A 22319-nucleotide genomic window follows, 5' to 3' on the forward strand; every position below is an offset into this window, starting at 1 on the left:
GTGATGGATTGAAGAAGTGGATTAGGAAAACCTGAATGACAAGAAACCACCAATGGTCTGGGAGAGAATATCCATGGAGAAGGACAGGACAAAGGCAAGAAGCCTGCAGTGGTCAGCAAACAAGGAAGCAGCTGGTCTACACAGAAACAGCAAATGTTCACAGAACACGTGAGCCAGGGTAGACATGGGCCAGGTTACACACAGTCTTACAGACCCAGCCAGGTGGTTTGTCAAAGTGACAGAATGTGACACTTCAGAGGACTTATCTGGCCACAGTGTCGAGAACTGACTGGAAGGAGACAGAGGGAGCAGTGAGGAACCACTTAGGAGACAGACCCCATTATCCAGCCAGGGTCCATGGGGTTGGACAGGTGAGAATGGGGAAGGACTAGGCATGAGGACTCCGGTTAGATGTGAAGTCAGAACCATGAGAATTTCAGCAATAGAGGTGAAGAAGGAATCAAGCATGACACCTGGCTCCAAGTGCCACTATACTGTGACACTTACTAAGGCAGAAAAACTGGAAGAGAAAGGGAAATAGCTACCAACAAGCTTGTGCTAAACACATTTTTATTGTGAAGTAAAACTTTTGAAAATGTTCATCCTTGCAAGAAGAAACATTCCACCCTGCTAACGCATCAGACTGATGGCTAATGTTGAGTCAGTCTGACTGGATAAAGGGTACCCAGAGAACTGATAAGCTTGTTGTTTCTGGGTGTGACTGTGAGAAGGTTTCTAGAAGAGATTAGCAGTGGAATCCAGAGTGAAGAGTCCCTCTTCACCGAGATGGGAGGCATTTTCCAAACCACTGAGGGCTCAAACAACATTCATCCTCATCTTCCCAGCATGTCTGTCCCTTACCCCTTGTAGATGGAGCATCTCAGCCGTCATTACCAGTCCTCAAACATGGGACCTCTCGGTTCTTGGACCTTTGAACTCTTGTCACTCTCCTTCAGAACCAAAATCTATATTATTCTAGGTTTTCCAGATATACCAAATCAATAGGGTTCATAAATATACAAAGGAGATTATGGCACCAGACATGATGGCTCATAGCATGGTGGCTCATGCTTGAATCATAGCATTTGGGAAGCTGAGGTAGGCAGACTGCCCCAAGTTTGAGTTCTAAGATAGCCTAGGCTACAGAATGAGATCTTGTCCCAAAAATAAAATAAGAGGGAGATTACAGAAATTAGTTCACATGGTTTTGAAAATATGTTAATAAACTAGGAAATCACCAAAATATAACTAGTGACAGGGAACTAACTATACTAGACACAGATAGTACAACTCCAGAAAACACACACACACACTAGCACAAGCATGCAGGTAATGGGCTCTCCCCCTCAATTACCCTCTAATCCCCCATAAAATCCAACACCGGATGTCATCTGCTAGAACTCTAACTTCAGAGGCTGAGTTTCAGTCCATCTTACAGTGCCTCCCCATAGTTCAGGGTCTTCATTCCTTTTCCTGTGCCTTCTCTACTCCTTTCAGGCTCATGTGAACAAGAAAAATAAGAACATAAGTAGAAAAGAAAACAAACAAAAAGTACACATGTGGGCATCAGTACTTATAAAACAGATCCTGGTGTTTTCTGAAAAGGAAATTCAGAGGCCACTCATTGAGTTATTTCAAGGGCATCTCCCCTTTCCCATGTGGCCAGGATTAGGGTAGAATGATAGTAGTCACTAGTCACCAATACACACATATGAGGTGGAAAAGTGCCTCTGTTGTCTTCCTTCATGTTACCTGGTGCTGTTGCCATAGCAGGTGTCTGACCTTAGATATCAAGCCCTGTTCCTAGAGGAGCAAACTATGTCAGGACTCTAGATCAAGTGACAGTAGTGTAGGAGGAAGCCTGTATGCCGCCATTAACCATGTGACTTACTAGAGGCGCATACAGATGAGGTAATAAAAGGGCGGTTTACCACACCACTAACTACACCCACTTTAGGCATGACTAAAGACGTCTACGGATGGACGTAAAGTCGTATATATACACGTACGTAGGCGATGAACTACGTCACTAGCCAGGCCCACTTTTGGGCAGGGCTAGGGGGCATTATGGGGGAAGGCATAAAAGACAGCACACAGGAAGTCTTGGTCTCTTTTCCCGGATTCGGCTTCCGGTTCGGCAGTGGGGGTGGGGGGGACACACGACTACTGGGCTCATCTGGGTTACTTGCTTGGTATCTTGTGAGTAATTTCTACAATAAATACTTAGTTTTACTTTCAGTAAGTGTGCTGTTTATTGTTACAGCATCAGAGTAGCAGGAGGACTCAGGGAAGCCAATCATGCTAGTTCATCAGCACATCCTTAACTCACCATTAATGAGATGCTTGAACTAGAGCTAGTCAACTTTCAAGACATGATGGGAACAGACATCTGAAAAAAGGCAATACAGGTCCTGGTTAAACTTGACTGCAGTTACCACTCTTCCAGGGTCAGCCTTGAGCATTTTTATGGTCAAGGGGGTACAGGAAGTATCAGCCCACCATATCTCCCTCTACACTTCCACTCTCCTCTATGACCACTCTACCTCATCTCCCTCTCTCTGATCCCCCCTTATACCTATTCCATTCCTGTCTACATCCAAACTCACAACCTATTCATGACTTCACACTAGAATGGATAACAGGTGGGCTTTTCATGTTTCTACAGTCCAGCACTAAGTAACTACCAACACACACCATGAAGTAAATCACATTTGATATGCTATGCCAACTCAGCAAAGGCTTTATAATTCCCATCCTTAAAATCAAGTAAGTTGGAAACCTATTTCTCTAAGAACTAATCTTAGGCTTTATTGTTGTTTTTGCTGCTGCTGCTGCTGCTGCTGCTGCTGTGATACAACACCTCGACCAAGAGTAATCTGGGAGGAAAGGATTTCTTTCAGCTTACAACTCTTAGAACACACTCCATCACTGAGGGAAGTCAGGGCATGAACTGAAGAGAGGCCATGGGGTGCTGCTGCTTATTGGCTTGTTCCCCTGTGGCTTACTCGGTTTGCTTTCTTATAAAACTCAGGACCGCCTACCCAGGGGACGTCAATTATTAATCACACATTAATCAAAAAAATACATTCTTCCCAATTGAAGTTCCCTCTTCCTAGGTACGTCTTGGTTTGGGTCAAAGTTGACAAAATGAACCAACAAAAAACATAAATCAGTTCTTTAAATTTTAATGGATGAGTAGACTCTCGGAGCTTTATTGTTTTTCTAACACTTATTTATAGTTACTACTCTTTTTCTTAATTTTATGTTCCTACTCGAAAGGAGGTAAGTCCTAGCCACCTTTCTGGTAGGAAAGATATTTTAAAGGGTCAAATTCCTATTTAAAGGCACCCCTCTACATCCTTGCTGACAGCACCACCTGCTCCATATATGACAAGAAGACATCTTCACGTCCACATAAGTCAGCTGCTCTATCCCTGGAAGGACCAGGACCTGAGTGACCACATATTCCTGCACTAAGCTAATTCTACTGCACCATAGCACATACCCATTGTTTATCATCCTACTCTTTGGAAAATTCAGAAACAAGTAGATCCCACATGACAGCACAATGGCATTTCTACCTTAAGCCTTGTTTGCTTGTTGTGGTGAACTGAATGAAAATGGCCCCCATAGGCTTACAAGGAGTGGCACTATTAGGAGGTGTGGCCTTGTTAGAGTAGGTGTGTCACTGGGGGCAGGCTTGGGGGTGTTAAGAGGCTCAAGCCAGGCCTGGTGTTTTTCTCTCTTCCTGCTGCCAGGCGATCTAGATACAGAATTCTCAGCTCCTTTTCTAGCACCATGTCTGTCTGCATGCCACTATGCTTCCTGCCACGATGACAATGGACTCAACCTTGGAACTGTAAGCCAGGCCCAATTAAATGTTTTCCTTTACAAGAGTTGTTGCCATGGCCGTGGTGTCTCTTCACAGCAATAGAAACACTAACAAGACATTTGTGTGTGTTTGGAGATTGTGGCTGGGTTTCCTTGTATAGTCCAGGCCAGTCTGGAACTCAAGACCCTCCTGCTACAGCCTCCCATTTGCCATCCTTTTTCCTGAACATCTGTGTATACTGTGGTGTCCAAACACCTCCCCATTCTGAGCATCTACCTTTAGGGGGATTTATTGATCACATATTGATTCCCTTAAATGTATCCCTGAAAGCTGAGTACAGCAGCATACCATGAAGGCTGTTGTGGGAGGATTGTAAAATCAAAGGCAGCCTAGGCTACATGGTTAGACTGATCTAAGAAGAAATCAGCTCGGAAAACAATACAGTAGAAATCATGTCTTTCTGGTGTGGGCTCAAATCTAAAATCAATAATATAGCAAAAGCCATAGAGCACCTAAATTCTCCTTGGAAATCTCCAGGTCCAACCACTACAGCAAAATGTGTGATAATTAATCAAAATTACTGCTCTTTTTTGTTGGTTTAATATTTTCCTGGGTTTTTTGTGGGGATGCAGGTAGGGAGTTGCTTATATTCATCTAACTGCATTTCTGAAATCTAAGTGTATCTCAAGCCAGACTCTACCCAAGCCATATCATCATTACTTTGTTCTCTTCAAAGGACATTTGTTGCAGGGCAGGGAATCCCTTCATATTTATCATCTCTTCCACACATGTCTCCCTGTCAAAGGAACTTTGTAGAACTTTCATTCTGTAGTCTTATTCCTGCAAACCTTTGTCTGGATAATAAACTGGAGGTCAGAAAGAGGTTAATGTGATAGCAATCTTACTACAATACATAAAAATCAATAGTACTCTCCTTTTTTTAACATCTCAACAATTTAGGCAACAACTTTTTGCCTGTAAGACAAGTGTGCATTCCTGAACATCGTTTATCATTCCACATATTAGAAAAATTGTTGGCAGATGTTTCTTGCCTGTGTATTTCCGGTTACAGCAGAAGGTATCTTGAGTCATGTTGCACCAGGACCACACTTGGCCATCTAGGATGAAAAGTGCTGTTTTATATAGAATGGTGAAAGGACTTTGATACAGCTGCTCAAAAGAATATCAAACACTAAACTAATTACATGAGGCATTCATCTTTTATTTTATGAAAACAAGGCCACCTTGCCCACTCACCCAAATGGCACCAAGTCGACTCTGTTCTTTATAGAAAGCTCAATCTAAGAACATGCTGGACGACAAGGCTTAGTCCCAAACATCAGAGATAGTCCTAACAGACACATGCAAGCAGACTCTCTCATACTTTGAATATTACTCTGTTTATGCTCTAGAGGAACCATTTCTACAATTGTGCAAGCTCTTATATATAATACAATAGTGTATAAACACTTTATATTTGGAAGTTTGTATGCACTCATTTTTGCCTTCTTTCTTAAAAAGCATGACACTTTATGGAAATTATTATTTGGTGTCAATATGTAATGTTCTCACAGTCTTAAGGAACTGAACAGAACTTCAGCTTGGTCCCATCTATCCCATTCAACCAAGTTGTCTTTCTCCTAAGGTGGCCTCCAGGCCTGGGCTAGGGAAGCGACAGCCTTTCAGGTTAAAGTGGACCCCATTCCAGTGAACTTTTTCGAATAGCTTTGAAGCCCCACTTAAGTGTGGTTCTCAACAAGAAGGCATTTGGAGGTGGCAGAGAAGCAGGCTGAGGCCCAGAGGGCTAGACAGGAAGAGTAGGCCACAAAGGACAACCAAAAAGGACCGAGGAGTGCCATGACTATCAAGTTCAGTGCCTCTCCCACTAGAAGGATACTGCATCCTACCCCTTGTAATCTCTGGAAGGTGAGGATACTGACTGATAAAATGCCTGCTTCATACACTACTCCTGGACAGCTTGTATGATATTGTCACCCTTGGGTACAAGAACTAGACCTTACCTTTCACATCCCAGTGCTACACTTTGCATCAAGCAGACTCTCATGAGCAGGTCTAGCCACAACACTACCCAGCCCACCAAAGCCAATTAAGACATCTCAGCTTTTGCAATAAGGCTGTGGCATGCCTGTGAGCTTAAAGTGTCATCTCTGTGAACAGAGTTTCATGCTCACTACAATGCATCACCAAGTGCACAACCCAAACTGGGGTGGAGTCAAATCTACTCCCACCCATTAAATATGCCATTAAGTCAGAAAATACAGCAATGAACACTACCAAAACTTTCTGGGCTTGGTGCCCTAAGGTATCTCTGCTCCAACCATCATTTTTTTTAAATAACTCAAAAACAATGGTCACTTAGCATTATTACCTTACACAGCAAATTAACAGAAAAACTTCAGATGCCTAAATGTAGCTCAGCAAGGAAGTGTAACCAATGACAAATCACAAAAAGCACAAGGTGAGGCATTAAATTCCATCTCTGAGCCAAGTGTTTGCTTTTCTTGCATGAGATAAAGCAGGAAACATCAAGCGTCTAGATAAACTGGGTGGTGCTTAGCTATGCCGTTTCAGAGGCAGGCTAGTACTGATCCAGGTCTCTGTGTGTTACTTACAGCTGCTGACACTTCATTATTCTCTGGCCAGCATTTAGGCAGTTTCTGATTCCTGAGATGGTTCATGCTGCAACCTGAGCACAATTCAGACAGATGCCCTCAGCACTCGTCCCAGTAAAATGAGGTGCCCACGGCTGAGTGTTGTCTATAACCCCAGCAGCCTGGAGAGTAGGGTTTGGTTACACATTTCAGGGATATTAGCACAGTGGATGGTCCCTGGAGTGTTTATCAAGACGGATTACAGGAGGTTGAGGAATGCAAGTCGATGGACTAAGTAGATGAACAAGCAAAGAACAGAGAATTTAATGAAGAACCCTTTTAGAAGAGGAGATAGAAAATTTCAAGGAGCAAAAGGTCTGGACACTGCGAAGTGACAAATGGGGGGGGGCAACGTTATTTCTGTGGGGCAATGGCAGGTCATAGCTCCTCTTCTAGACAGAAACATCCACCAGCATCTGGAGTAGAGACACATGGCAGCAGAGATCAGGTTTGAAACTAAGGCAGAGGGTATGAGTTCCATAAGTTAGTGTGGCCTTTCTAGAAACAATTCAGTTCACAGCTAATCTCCTAGATCCTAGTCTATGTTTCATATACTTTCCAGGTAACATCAATACTCCAAACTAGGAAAGCCTATCTCAGGTACCAGCAACACCCATGCTTTTCAGTGAAAGAACATAGTTTCCTATCATAGTAATCAACTCAGGAAGCTCTTTGGGCTAAAGGGGTTGGGAAGACAAGTCACCTGGATACGAGGTAGGACCAGCTCACAAGCAATCAAGAAGATGCTCTCAGCTGAGCACATGGCTCCATGGTGGAGTACGAGGCCCTGGGTTAAATCTTGAGAACCAGAGGCATTACTGGAATTTTCTTGTCCCTCCAGGTCCTGCCGCTTTGGCCCCAAATAAACACATTGAGACACTATATTAATTATAAAATCGTTGGCCAATGGCTAGAACTTCTTACTAGCTAGCTCTGTTTTAATTATCAACTCATTTCTATTAATTTAAGTATTTCTATGTGGTCTTATCTCACTGAAGAAGGGTTACTCCTTCCTTGGCTACATGGCATCTCCTCAAGGTCTCTCTCTGCCTACCTTTCCCAGAATTCACCTCACCTCCTAACCCTGCCTATCTTCCTTCCTCTATTGGCCAAACAGTGTTTTGCTCATCAACCAATAAGATCAACATATATACAGAAGGACATCCCCCATCACAGAGGGTGTAAAAAACAGTAGATGCTTCCTATAAAAGCTTCAGAGTTTTGGTCCTCCATGACAGTCACAACAGTGACTAATGGAGACATCCTAAAACAGAACTAGAGATTGAGAAAGGGTACTCAATCCATGGCACCCTCTCCTGTTGACATGATAATCAGGTACCCAGAGCCATGGCATACTGAGAATTTTTCTGGATCCCCAATACTAGCTCTTAGGCCAATCCCTAAGAGACCCCCATCTATCTTAATGCTTTAAGCTGTCTAAGAAAAGAGCCGAGATCTTGAAGTGCCCTTACATCCCTAATAACCAGGTACTAAGAACTGTTAAGGTTGTTCTCTGTTTCTATGATCAGATATGGCATAGAAGAAAGGATTTACACTTCCTGATTACAGTTCATCATTTGGGAGAGCCAAGGCAGGAACTGGAAGTAGAAACGTGGATGAAACACTGCCTGTAGCCCACTCATGTTTGGGTAGCTCTTTTAAACAGCCTGAACTACCTGTGCCAGGATGGTGCTATCCATAGTGGCCTCCTACATCAAGTAACAACTAAGGCAATCTCCTACAGACATACCCACAGGGTTCATTCTGATCTGAGAAATCCCTCAATTGAGACTCCTTTCTCAGTTGACTATGGCTATGTCAAACTGACAGTTAAATTTAACCAGGACCAGCAGTCGTGGCAATGTGAGCTGTTCTTCTTAGCATAAAGGTGGTCAGCCTCACTGCACACTGCCTCAAAGCTAGGACCTCAGAAGCCTATGTTCTCTGCACAACTGAAAGACAAGCACATTGTAACTAGAGTTTCTCCATGATACTGGTGCTCTATGAGGCTACAACTTCAGTTGAAGACTGGCGACCCAACACATAATGGATAAGCATCAGAGCTCCCATCCTGGCCTTCAGGGTGACCCTATACTGTCTTAACCCAGACCAGCAGTTCGCAACCTGTGGGTCATGACCCCTTTGAGAGTTGAACAACCCTTTCACAGGGGTCACCCAAAACCAACAGAAAACACACATGTTCACATTACTATTCATGACAGTAGCAAAATTATAGTTATGAAGTAGCAATGAAAATAATTTTATGGTTAGGGGTCACCACAACATGAAGAACTACATTAAAGGGTCACAGCATCAGAAAGGTTAAGAACCCATTGCCCTAGTCTGTGGCTTTTCCAACAATATGACCATCTCCTAAAGACATGACATCACCACCTAAGATAGTTCACCTGTTACTTTTTCCCAACAAAACCACCAGAGGTTGCATCAATTTTTATTCATGACTTACAGCTCATTGAAACCTAGAAGTTAAGCCAAGATCACATGGAAGCTGAGGAAACAGCCAGCACTAAGACCCTGGTCTAGACCCATTTGCATAGGCTACATTTATATAGATTGCTCCTAACCTATATTATATTTCGTCTGTCCTTTTTCTTCCACCCAGAATACTTTTTACAATTGTAATAAAATACACAAAATAAAAACATTTAGCCTCCCAGTTTTATGTGTAAAATTCAATGGCGTGTACATGGTCTATAGCTGTCACCAATATCTATATCCTTAGCACTCACCTAGCAAAACTGAAATTCTGAATCCATTAAACTCTCTCTTCCCCTTCCAATGACCAGCCACCATTCTAATTTGTCTCCATGACTATGTCTGTTCTAGATGCTTCGTATATTACATTGGATCATACAATATCTTTTTTATTAATTTATTTTTTACATTCCAATCCCAGTTCCCCTTCCCTTCTCTCCTCTTGTTCCCAATATTTATCTTTTTATGACTGGCTTATTCCACTTTACAAAATAACCCCCCCAAGCACATCCTGGTGCAGAATGTGTCAGATTTTAAGGCTGGCCGTATCTGGTTGTATCTGTCTGCTGCATCTTGTCAATCTGTTTGTCCTTGTAAAGGACGCCTGAGTGGTTTCCTAATGACCAGTGAGACTGGCGTTGCTCTATCGCCTCCTATATCATTTTACTTTCACTCACATTCACTACCAAACTCCCTGTTCATCTTTCCAAAGACCATTCTAGGATACTTGGCAGAAAGTCTTTCCATTTGGTTTTTTAATTATGAGATATTTACTAATGCTATATTTGTGGGTAATTATATGCCTCTGCATTAACTTACTTGTACTTATATATAAATTTAAGTGGACTACAAATCCATATAACAATACAGTTCTGTGAAGTTTCTGTGAATAGACCACATCCAGATGAGCATTCCCCAACAGCCTTAGATGCTCGGTGGTTACTGGACACTGAGAACATTCAAAGTAGCAGTGACTCCAGAATCGCAGCTAACAAGAAGCCTTACAAAACTGGCATCCAGGGACAGCAAGATGGCCTTGCTGAAACTTAGCCTGACAACCTAAGTTCACCCTGGAACTCAAATAAAGATGGAAGAGAAAAGAACTCTACAAAGTGGTTCTATGACCTCCGCACAACTGCCACTTCCCACCATACAAATACACAATAATAATAATAAATCTAAGAGACTAACCCCTCGAGTGGCACATCATCTATAATGGCAGTACATCAGAAAATCCCTGCCCTCTCAGGTTTATTTTTAAATTAACTGTTGACTTCCTAAAGAGAAAGCCTGTCATTCAAGCATGACGGCTCCACCAGCAGAGATGAGAATGAAAAGAATGCATCATCAGATGTGAAGCCAGTTTCAGCGGCAGGACAGATGAGCCGACTCCTCTACTTCTGCCCTCAGCAGCCATCCTCAGATGATTTATTTGGATATGTGAGATCTAGCACACTGGTCCTAAAAGTCCCATTTTAAAAGCACTGTCATTATTTTGGTGCGTGAAGCTTATTTCAATCAAGCATGTACACAAAGTGCAAACAGACTGATAGCAAAAAAACATGAGTTTCAGCCCGAGTAGACATTCATTTTCCTTATTTTACAAACAAACATCAGGCCTCACTAGGGAGTAGAGGCAAATTGAGAAGGTGATTAAATCTGATGGGATGAGGTCAAGCAGTTTATCTCCTTTCACTGTCCTAATACTTCCTTAATACTAATTTCACACAACAAAAGAACTCAAGGTCAGAAGAGCACTTTGAAGAGACAGCTTGTCCTGATTCTCACACCGGCTTCTATGTTTACACGGATGCTGCGCTGCATTTGTTGCCCAAGTGATGAACATAAAAGATGCTCTGAATCTTCGAGCACATGCCATGATGCCTATTATCGCCTCTGAAGACTGAAACTGATCCCATTGCTCATTTTCTTTGCCTGGTTTTACTGTTGTTGTTTCCAAAGGCCTGTTCCACTCAGTCTCACGTGAGGTGTGGAGATTCACTTTTGCCCCTCCTCTCATCATGAAAAGATCTATAAAGTCTTAGTGAGAACTTGCTAGTTCATAGGGGACTAAAAGATCGTGTCTTTAACATAGGATGACATTACAAAGGCAGGAGTTTATACATGACCAAAATCATGTGAGCCATTAGGTCAAAAACAGGGCTGCTTTCTATGCTTTCACATCCGCCAATGTTGTTTCCCTGCTATTTCAATTTCCAACTTATGCTAACCCTTTGAGTGGTGCAATGAAAAAGAAAACCACCACTGTCTACTGTATCAGTTACTGTTCTGCCACTGTGACAAAAACACCATGACCTATGCAATTTATAAAAGCAAGCCTTTAATTGGGGATCACGGATGCAGAGGGTAACAGAGTTTGTGACCACCGTGGCAGGAAACATTGACAGCAGCATGCAATGGAGCAGTAGCTGAGAGTCTGTATCTGACCCACAGGCAAGAGGAAGAAGAGAGCAAGCTGAGAATGGCACCCAACTCAAAGCCCACCCCCAGTGACACACATCCTTCAACAACACCTCCTAAGCTCTCACCAAACAGTTCCATCAACTGGGTCCCAAGTATAAAAATGAGCCTATGGGAACCATTCTCATTCAAACCACCACCATGTACTGGCACGGCCTCCCCACTTCATAGACCTGGGCAAGTCCCAGAGGAAACAGCTTAACTTCCTGCTGGCCCAAGCATGACAGAAGATAACGTTAAGGTAAGGGTGGTTCTTTGTCAAAAAGAATCTTGGCTTAGAATAGGAATGGGGGATTGCAGAAAGAAGTTAAACTAAACCAATGGCATTTGCTTTGTGCCCACAAAATGCCAAATCCCATCTTGGGAAAGTTGAGGATCATAAACATATGATTCAATGTACATCTTCAATAAGAGCAATTTTCAAAATATACACTTTTGACTGAAGGCTGTCCTTCTGTATGCTGTGAATATATGTTTCTCTTATTGGTTGATGAATAAAGCTATCTCAGCCAATGGACAGGCAGGATTTAGCCAGGCAGGAAATCCAAACAGGGATAGAGAAAGGTAGTAGGTAGAGTCAAGGAGATACCATGTAGCTGCTGAGGAAGCAAGAGACCTGGGCATCACCAGTAAGCCAAGACCACATGGAGATACACAGATTAATAGAAATGGGTTAATAATTAAGAGGGAGCTAGCAATAAGAAGCCATAGGCCAAACAATTTATAATCATTATAAACTTCTGTGTGCTTATTTGGGACTAAATTGCTTCAAGACCAGGCAGGACAGAAACTTCCATCCATATTTACATGCACAAAAGACAAGTTACCTGTGCTCTCAAAGTCTTCTATTTGCTAAAGTATGAGCTCAACAAGGACGACACCAATGGACATGCAAAAGTGGATGAGGGCAAGAGCACGAGGCCTCCATCCTTCACACAGAATCACAGGCACCTGAGGAAAGCTGGGAGTATGAGAGGTGCACAGCAAGTGTTGTCCAGGGCCAAGCAGTCAGCCCTGGAAAAATGCACGCAAGTCACGTTATTCGGACTGAGCAGGTCATATTTAGGAATCTATATATATGTAATGTGTATTCTTCCCGCCAGCCACTTGGGTCCTATTGCTGATTTAGCTCCCAAATAACACACAAGACACTATATTAATTATGAAGTTGTTGGCCATTGGCTATGGTTTCTAATCAGCTAGCTCTGACTTAATCATTAACCCATAATCACCAATATATATTTTTATAAGGATTTATCTTTCCCTGAATGCTAGACTTGCTTTCTCTCCTCCGGGGATCACATCATGATGACACTCTTTACTACATTTCCCAGAATCCTCCTAGGCTCCTAGTCCCACCTATCTTGCTTCCCTATAGTGTTTTATTTATACCAATCAAACATATACACAGAAGGACTTCCCCCATATGTATATGAATGAAATAACAGTGAAAAAAAGAGGCCATGGATTTGAAAGAGATGGAGGAAGGTTTTGAGGTAGGAACAGGAAGGGAGACATGTTATAATTTATAATCTGAAAAATTAAAATAAAAAATACATAAAAGCATTGCTGCTGAAGAGCATGAGCCACTGAGCTGAGCTGAAGTTCCAAAGCCAAATAGAAAGCTTTGAGAGCAAGCTGAACAAGGAAAAATACAAAATGAAGAGTTTGAGGAGAAAAGGAGCACCAGTAAGTATAATAGAGCTAAATCCCACATTCAAGTAGATTTAAAAATTTAAAGAAAAGCCTAATGCTAAATGGGATAAAAGGAGTGGTGACCTCAGAGCAAGACCCATCCAGCTAAGCTTCAAACTTGTGAAAAGAAATTTTTTAAAAAGCTTAAGGAAAGAGAAGAAACCATCAAAAACAAAAAGCAGGTGAAAATTCATGGTGGGGGAGCAAGTTCCACCCCCAGCAAGAAGAAGAAATTGGCAGCTTCAGCCATGTGGTTCTTGCTTTAGAGTCAATGATACAAGAAAGGGTTGTGGAATCTCCCTCCAAGGCTGAGGAAAGCTGCTGAGGCCAGGTGTGAGTCAAGGGGTCCCTGAATGGAGGCCCAGAGACGCCATTGTGTGAAGCTATGAAGGAGAAGCCTGGATTGCCTTAAAGACCCCAGTGTTGAAGACCGGAGCCATGGGATTCCTGCGGAGGAAAGCTGCTAACAGGGCATGGAGCCAGCAGCCTGAGAGAGAAGTCTATTGTACCCAGCAAAGCTGAATGGAGTTGTAGATCTAACGAGCACTTTGACATCAGACATGGAGATGCAGTTTGGAGTTTGCCCAGCTGGTTTTGGTCCAGTATTTCCTCTCTGTGCTCCTCTTCCTACCTTTTGGAATGGTAATGTATACCCTGTGTCACTGTGTGTTGGAAGTATGTGATCTGGTTTTTTAGTTTAATTTTATGGAGGTTACAGTTAAGACACTGTCATGAGTCTCAGAAGAAACTTTGAACTTTTAAACACTTTTGAGACTGTAATAGACTATGAGGACTTTTGAACTTGGACTGAATGCATTTTTTACATTATGAAATGGTTACAAGCCTGTGGAGGCCCGGGAGGAGAATGTGGTGGTTTGAATAAATATGACCCCAATGGGCTCATAGATTTAAATATCTGGTCACCAGGGGAGTGGCACTACTTGAAAGCATTAGGAGGTATGGCCTTATTGGAGGAAGTGTGTCAGTGGGGGTGGGCTTTGAGGTTTCAAAAAGCCCATTCGAACCCCAGAGTTGGAATTCTGCCTGTGGGTCTGGATGTAGAACTCTCAACTACTTCTCCTGCACCAGGTCTTCCTGCACACTGCTACAATAACAATGGACTAAACCTCAGAAACTGTAAGCAAGCCCCAATCAAATGCTTTCTTTCATAGGAGTTGTGGTCATGGTGTCTCTTCACAGCAATATAACTCTGACTAAGACATAAGGTCATATTATACAGCCATTAAAAATGATAAACATCAGCCAAGCATGGGCATACTTGTAAGCCTCAACACTCAGGAGGCTGAGGCAGGAGGATAATCAGGAGTTAAAGTCCATCCCAGGCTGCATAGCAAGTTCTAGGTCAACTTCAGAAATACAGGAATAGCATTCCTATCAGAACTCTTAGTAATGGCTACTGGTTCAAGGCTGACATTCACAAGCTGGGTCAGCCAATAGTACAAGCTATGTCAGCCCTCAGAGAGACACTGCTGGGGCTGAGGTGTTTGTTCAGTGGTAGAGGTCCTCTCCAGCACAGACAAGACCCTGGATCCCACCCCCAGCATGAAAAAAATGGAAGCATATTATATATATATATATATATATATATATATATATATATATATACTGAATTTTGCATTAGACTGTGGAAATATGACCTGTCATTTAAAAGCTAAGCAAGAAAAAGGATTATCTGAGAGTAGTGCCTTAACACCGATGACCTCCCAGTTAGCCTAACTGTAATCAAAGTAGCAAACATAAAATATCATCATCTAAAATAACTAAAATACGGTGTCTACATTTTGCATCTGGAATAATCCTCTATAGGCTGTATGCCTGAGGGAATACATAGTTTAAGATCAGACTGATTTCTGCAAACATCAAATCACATCCCTGATGCTAGCACATGCTTGGCTTCCTTCTGGGACCTGTACAAATCAGGCCCATGCTGTCTTTTCCAGGGGTTGGAAAACTAAGCACTAACATACATCATATAGTGAGCTAGATCTTGTGGTAACAGAGCCAGTGGTTGTCCCCTCCACCTCTCTGTAAGCGTCAATGAAGGTGACTCACCTTGAGGGCACACTGAAAGTGTCTGGCACTAACTGATTTTCTTTTGCCATCCTCACTACAAAGAAAGCAATTCCTCATAGGTAAAGGGCTGGATGTTCTAAAACAGAGTATCTTTGTTAATGAGAAGTGCCCTTCACCAGTGAGAAAAAACAACACAGGCACTCACTTGCACTCTCACATACATACCACATAGCATATGAAGAGAGAAAAGGGATGGAGGGGGAAATTTTTGAGCAAGCAGAAATATGCCAATATATTAAGTTATTACCCAGAGCTATTTAATGCCCACAGGCTATGTACATCTTATATAATGCTTTATACTCCAAAAATATCTCCCGACTAGGGCAATAGGTATGACCAATAAAGAGTTATAAAATTTCCATCCCAAACATTTAAAAAAGCTGTTTCCACACTGGATAATAATTTCCATCATGCATAATACATTAAGGTGTATGCCTCAACCCAGTGTTTGACACATGAAGAAAGCCCCCTGGTACGTTAAAAATAAAAGGGAACATTGGATATTTCAATAATACACCAAAATGACAAATCATCTCCAAGAAACAAAGTGGATCTGAGCAGCAGGTACTGTGTCTCTGTATAATTTATGATTCATACTCAGGATCCTGCCTGGCAAGAAGGGTTACAGCAGCTAGAAGGCAGCCCAACTGCTTCTCGTACTGAAGTGTAAGTGCATTTAACTGCCAGAAAGAGCAATGGCAACTCAACTCAAAATCCTGGAAGCTGCCAGGCAGTGATGGCGAACGACTTTAATCCCAGCACTCAGGAGGCAGAGGCAGGTGGATCTCTGTGAGTTTGAGGCCGGGCTGGACCGATAGCCTCCAAAACAATACAGAGAAACCCTGTCTCCTAAAAACCAAAAAAAAAAAAAAAATCCTGGAAGCTACCCAGCTTCGAGGTACATGCCTTTAACCCCCGCCCCCAGCACTCAGAAAGCAGAGGCAAACAGATCTGTGAGTTTGAGACCACCCTGGACTACATAATGAGTTCCAGGACAGCCTACACTACATACCCTGTCAACAAAACAAAACTTCCTGGAGGCTAGTGTTCATTCACAGAAAATGTCCTTGACTTCAGATTCAGTCACTTAGCAATAACTGAGAAGGGGGTGGGGGCGTCCACTAATGGCAGAACTCTGTTGGTTTTTGCTTTAATTATTCCCAACACTCACACCAATGAAGATACTTCTTAACTAGTTCTTTTGGGGTCTGTGGTTTTGCCCATAGAAGGATAACTCAAGAAAACACTCAACTCGAAACATTTCAATTTCAGACTCCCACTAATTTACCATCCCTATTACCATTCATATCAAATTGTTTTCCCTACAAGTGATCTACTTGAAAAGAAATTCGGTATAAATGTTTTGTTTTCCGAAGCTAGATCTCCAAAACCTTCTGGTATCCAGTAAGTCATTAGCTTCTAGTGCAGCATTTAAATACTGTCTGCTTGGGGACTTCGGGACATGTGGTGCAGTTACCCTTCTCTCCTGTGCTCGCTGTTGCTCCGCACACTGTTACGGAACACAGCTTCAGCTCTGAACACTCCATCCAGCTCAGGTTGTCTTTTCCCTGCCTCACTGGTTTCCAGCCTCCAGACCAGGTTCTGTTAAGCCTCTCAGAGTCAGAGCTGCAAGCTGGAACTCCGAAGGCTCCTCCCCTAACTCCCACGGGTAAAAGAGGTGGAGTGCATTTCCCAAGCCGGCATTGCTAAAGAGTTCCAGCTTGGCTCGCATCTTCTCCACCCCTTTCAAAGAGACTGGTACCTATGGTATTTTGGAGTTCCTGGTGAACCCAAAGGTTATCTATCCAAAGCAATCCAGGACTGCCCCCAAAGCAACCCTGGATGAGCTTTAGCACTTGCTGACCGGAACCGGGTCCGGAGAAAGAAGAGATTTTATTTTTTTCAAAGATGTGCGGTGAGCCCACAGAGCTGAAGGGCTCCCCCATGCGCTGGACACCAGCTAACAATCGCCAGGTGAGGATGCGGAAGTTCCTCTTCCTACCCCGCCCAGACCTGCCCACAAGGCCGGTGTAACAGGAATTGCAAACTCATCTACAGGACTTTCGTACACACAGCGCGCTTGCATACACATACTGCTCTGCACAGAGGCGTGCAGGCAGGCAAGACTGTCAAACAGGTCCCAGTCACCAGAAAAGACGAACAAAAACAAACAAACAAAACAAAACAAAAGACATTGGGATATATGAAGCATTTCTTAAGGAAGAAAGGGATGGGTGATTAAAGGTCCTGACTTGTTCACCTCTGCCGCAGGACCAAGCAGAAACCAGAAATGCTAGGGTTGCAGAGCCAAGACCTGGGAAGTGGCTGGCCACTTTGACAACATCACCTGCAGCGCTGAACCCGGAGGAGCCGCTCCTGCAGCGCTTGTTCCTAATCCTGACCTTAAAGATAACGCCATCCCTGGTCAATAATTACCCCAACCCTCCTCCAAATACCTGATAACCCCAAAAGAGCTGCCTCAAAATGCCCATTGTGGGCAAATTAAGTATGGGCTTCCTGGGGCTAAAGAGATGGCTCTTCAGTTAAGAGGACTTGCTGCATTCTACTTTGCAGCTCTTTCAAAGGACCCTGGTTCGGTTCCCAGAACCCACTCCAGTTCCAGGGACTCTGACGCCCTCTTCTGGCCTTCTTAGTGCACATACTGACACGCAGGTGTGTATGTATGTATGTATGTATGTATGTATGTATGTATATGTGTATATATGAATTAAATTTATTTTTTTAAAAAGAATGCATTTTTCTGAGGTCACTAGAAACCCCTCCAGCACTTCTCTACCGCCCCTCACCCCACCCACTCCCAAATTCAGATCCCTCTGGTCACTGCAGGGAACCTGGAACAGGGTCCTTGAAAGAGGACACGGGGCCGCATGCCAGGTGCCTCGGTGGAAGCTGGTGTCCTACCCCGGCTCCCAGTGGGCTAAGACGGCTCTGTGGCTCCAGACTGTCAGCGGGAGACCAAGACCCGGAGAGGACGAAAAGGGAAGGGCGAAGTGGAAGGTGGCGACAGCCTCCTGCGTGGGACGGAACTGCGCCGCTGTCAGGAGGACTCTGCGAGGCAGCCAGTCGGTGAGGCGCCCAAACTTTCTCCGCCACCCAAGTTGGGGGTGTCGGGGACCGAGGCCACAGAGACTCTGGCAGGGGCGTCCGAGAACCGTGGGGAAGGTGGCCCGAGCGTGTCGCGCCGCACCTGTGTCCCGGGGCCGCGCCGGGCCCGTACTCACCCGGGTGTAGAGCTCGCTGTACGACATGTCCCCGTGGGTCGAGCCGGAGCCCCGGGCGCCTCGCGGGACGCTGGGTCGAGGCTGCGCTCTGAGGCCCGGCTCCTCGCTCGCCCGCGCGCCCTCGGTGCGCTGCTGGTGCAGTCTCCCCGGACGGGTCCCAGGTCCTCCGCGCCCCCTTCTCGGGTGGCCCGACCAGCTGGCGCCGACGTCCGCTCGCTCCGGCCCGCGCGACCTTTACTCCCTGGGCGGCGGCAGCGCTGGTGCCGCGGCCAGGAGTGGCAGGAGGGCGGGGAGAAGGCGCGCCGCGCTCCCGGCTCAGGTATGGAGGGAGAGGAGGCGCGGACGCGCGACCAGGGAGGGAGGGAAGGAGGGGGGACGCGCGACCAGAGAGGGAGGGAGGGGGAACCCGCGTCTCACCGCGGGCCGCCGCCGCCGCCGCCGCCGCCTTTAAGCCCTCTGCGCCCCCGTCTCCACCGGGTCCTGGGGCAGGGGGCGGGGTCGGAGCGGAGCAGAGTCCCGGGAGTGGCACCCGCCGCCCCCTGCTGGCCACCGGGCGAACGCCGCACAGGTGCGGGCGGGGTGTCGCACCTGCCGCTCGGAGCTGTTCCTAACCACCTGGGCAGAGGATGGGCAGAAGCGCAAAGGAGACATGAAAAGAGGGAAGAAAAGTAACTAGAAAGTTAAAAGGAGAGAGGAAGCTGTCTGCAGCTGGAAGGCCTTTACTTTTTCTCTCGGTTTTATATATTTGTACTGAACGTTTTCATTATTAAAACGGAATTATGCCGTGGTTTTTGTTTTGTTTTTTGTTTGTTTGTTTGTTTTTTGCTAAGGTGATTTTGACGCAGACTAAAGACCATCCTCATCAAACTGAACTCCCTGCGCAGAAATCCTGAATCAGTGAAGCGGCGTTCTCCTGCGGAAACTTTGTTTCACCCCTGGCCTCCTGCTAGACTCCAGGCTTCTCCTCTCAGGAGACAAAATCTCAAGTGCCCTTGGCTCCTCTCTCCCATATTCTAGGCCCCTCTGTCCTTCCTACGTCATTTATTTGTTTCCTCTGCCCTTGCTTTTGGCTGCCCACAGCAGTTTCATACTTCTTTTTCCAACTTCCAAAGAACCCCAAAGGGAAGAAAGTTGGCAGAAGTGGGGGGGGGGCAGAGGTCCAGGACACTGCCTTGGGCTTTGAACCATAGCAATTGACCTTGAGTATGGTTTTCAGCCAGAGGATGCACATAACCAGCTGGGGCCATTGTTCTGGAGCCCTCTCCCCAGAAGGTGACACCTAGATGAATTCTATAACTGGAATGAAACATCTGCATTACCTCAGGCATTCCATGAAATTCACCAAGGGATCTTTGAGTTTCAAAGAAGGGACCCCACTCCCACCCCTCTCCAGAATTCCCATTTGTTAGTGAGACATAGGACCTGAATTTTTAAAATCTCTGAAATTTAAAAAAAAAAATGCTTCTTTCAGGACTGACAGACAAAATGACCAAAGCTCGGGCATCTGCCATTGGCTCTGAGATGGGATGATCAGCATCAAGAACAGAAAGGAAAAACAAAAAAGCCTCAGAAACTTTTCTCTCATAAAGTTCCTCAGATACCGTTCTCTCATAAAGTCTTCCTGCAGGACTCAGAGTGACTCAGCAGTAGCATACTAGCTAACCTAGCATTTGTGAAGTCATGGGTTGGATTCCTGGCACCAAAACTTTACACGGTAAAGTCCCCCCATAATCCTTCTCCTTGGGTTGTAGTACTTTTTTAGGTTGGCCGTCCCCGCTGAAGCCACCATCAGCATAGCCTGAGAAATTCCACATCAGCGGGAAAACGCTTACTTAGCCAGCCCAGGGCTTCACTGTAGACCGGTGGAACCGGAAACCCTGAGAGTCAGAACACTGAGTCCAGAACTCTGTTCTCCCCACCTTCTAAGAAAGGCTCCTTACCTCCATGCCCACCTCTAACTCCAGCACTTCCCAGTAGGCAGTCCTAACTCTCGACCAGCAACTCTAGCTCTACTGACTCCAGGCTTTTCATTCCTCTCTTGCTAGGCTTCACTTACCAGGATGCCTCCTTGCACAGACTTCCTCCATAGCCCATTTTCCACAGTCGCTTTCAAATGGAAAGTGTAATTCTTATTTAATTCACCTGTGGTGTTGCCCTGAAGTTATGGGGGTTTTGTTGTTTGGATTTTTAAGTTTGTTTGGAACTGGATTTTGTTTCAGTAAGTCGGGGTCTTCTTTTGTAGCCAAGTCCTCAAATTCAAGACCTTCTTGGTCCAACCCTCAAAGTACTGGAAAGGTTGTTGGCCCCTACCCTGCTATTTCTAGCTCAGAAAGAGCTCTGGCTGGGGGCAGGGGGCAGGCTTCTAAGGGTAGCCAAGGTTAAGAAGCAGTGCTTTAGACTGGGGGTGTAGCTCAGAGACAGAGTGCTTGGTTGCCTAGCATGTACAGCAGCGGTCCTCAACCTTCCTAATGCTGCAACCCTTATGTTATGGTGACCCCCCCACCATAAAATTATTTCATTGCTGCTCCATAACTGTAATTTGCTACTGTTATGAACTTCAATGCAAATATCTGATATACAGGATATCTGATATGGGACTTTGCACGTGGGTTGTGACACACAGGTTGAGAACCACTGGTGTACAGGGTTTGATCCCAGGAACACCCACACAGAGAGGGGAAGGGGAGGGAGAGGTAGAAGGGACTGCATTAATCTGGGTTCCACTCGGCCCATCCTATGAAAATGTCTTCTCCCTGTACAGCACAGGGTAGTGTTTTATCTAGCTGCCATATTACTTATCATCTCTCACCTTTGTATCTCTTGTTTCCCTGCCTCTCCAATTGCGTCTTCTGAGCATCCTTTTCTGGACCTGATTCTTTTTGTTTTTTTTTTCTTCCTTTTTTATTTAAGTTAGAAACAAACTTGCTTCCCATGTCAATCCCATCTCCCTCTCCCTCCCCTCCTCCCATGCCCCCCATCAGGTCCCCCCAGCTCCCTCTGGCCCTGCTTCTTCCTCCCCCACTTCCTATAGAACCTTTCCTCTTCTCTACGTCCCCTGTTTCATCTCTGAGTATGATGCCCAAATCTGCTATTAGCCCTACGCCAGAACATCTCCACTGCTCAGATGGGCAATCCTATACATCCCACTGGGATCTAGGACTAACCTGAAACCCATTCCTTCTCACCATGCTCCCCTCCATTCCAACTGTCTGGCTCCCATCAAACCTGGCACAAATTAAAAGCTCAATTCATGTTGGCTGAACTGAATCACATCCCTGGGGGGCGGGGGCAGGGGGGACGGATATGGGGCATGCTGGACCAGACCGGAGCTTTGTGAGTGTTTAATACTACAATCAGATATGGTCATTCCCTCCTTGGAATGAGACTAATGACATTTTAAAACTAACTTCATTCCAGAAAACATGCTGAACACTCTACACCTGTATCTTGTTGAATCCTCGGTGAAGGATGCTGGGAACAATAATCGTATTTCCCAGGTGATCAGAAGCAAGGCTCACAGAAGAATAGATGAGAAACATCACACACCAGAGAGCTAGTATTTGATTGTTTCCTAGAACCTAGGTGAAATAAATGGGTCTTGAACCCCATAGAGATATCAGGATTAAGGGACCATCCAGAGGTTCAGCTGATTAAAGGAATATGCAGTTAGTATGGATTTAATAAGTATCCTGGGTTGAGTGGAGCACCTGGATGTGGAACTGTAACTCTGTTTCATGGCTTCTCAAAGTAGAAATGCTATCTGTTAAGAACGCCTTGGTCCCTCTCCTGGCAGTTACACACTTATGA

The 22319-nt window shown here is 44.8% G+C and overlaps 1 protein-coding gene across 4 annotated transcripts in view; it reads right to left on the reverse strand.

Moving 5' to 3' along the window:
- Myo5b (myosin VB) overlaps positions 1 to 18782 on the reverse strand; it is a 265550-nt gene extending 246768 nt beyond the window's left edge. The window contains exon 1 of one of the 4 annotated variants that reach the window (XM_021230890.2): positions 18513 to 18782. In XM_021230890.2, coding sequence (XP_021086549.1) covers positions 18513 to 18539 — 27 coding nt within the window. In that variant the 5' untranslated portion in view covers positions 18540 to 18782. The remainder of the gene's footprint in view (positions 1 to 18512) is intronic. The other 3 variants (XM_013118053.3, XM_021230892.2, XM_005076448.4) reach the window with 3 other exon arrangements.
- Positions 18783 to 22319: the final 3537 nt, after the last annotated feature.

Source organism: Mesocricetus auratus, unplaced genomic scaffold, assembly GCF_017639785.1.
Source record: "Mesocricetus auratus isolate SY011 unplaced genomic scaffold, BCM_Maur_2.0 Super-Scaffold_6730, whole genome shotgun sequence".
NCBI classification, from domain to species: Eukaryota; Metazoa; Chordata; class Mammalia; order Rodentia; family Cricetidae; genus Mesocricetus; species Mesocricetus auratus.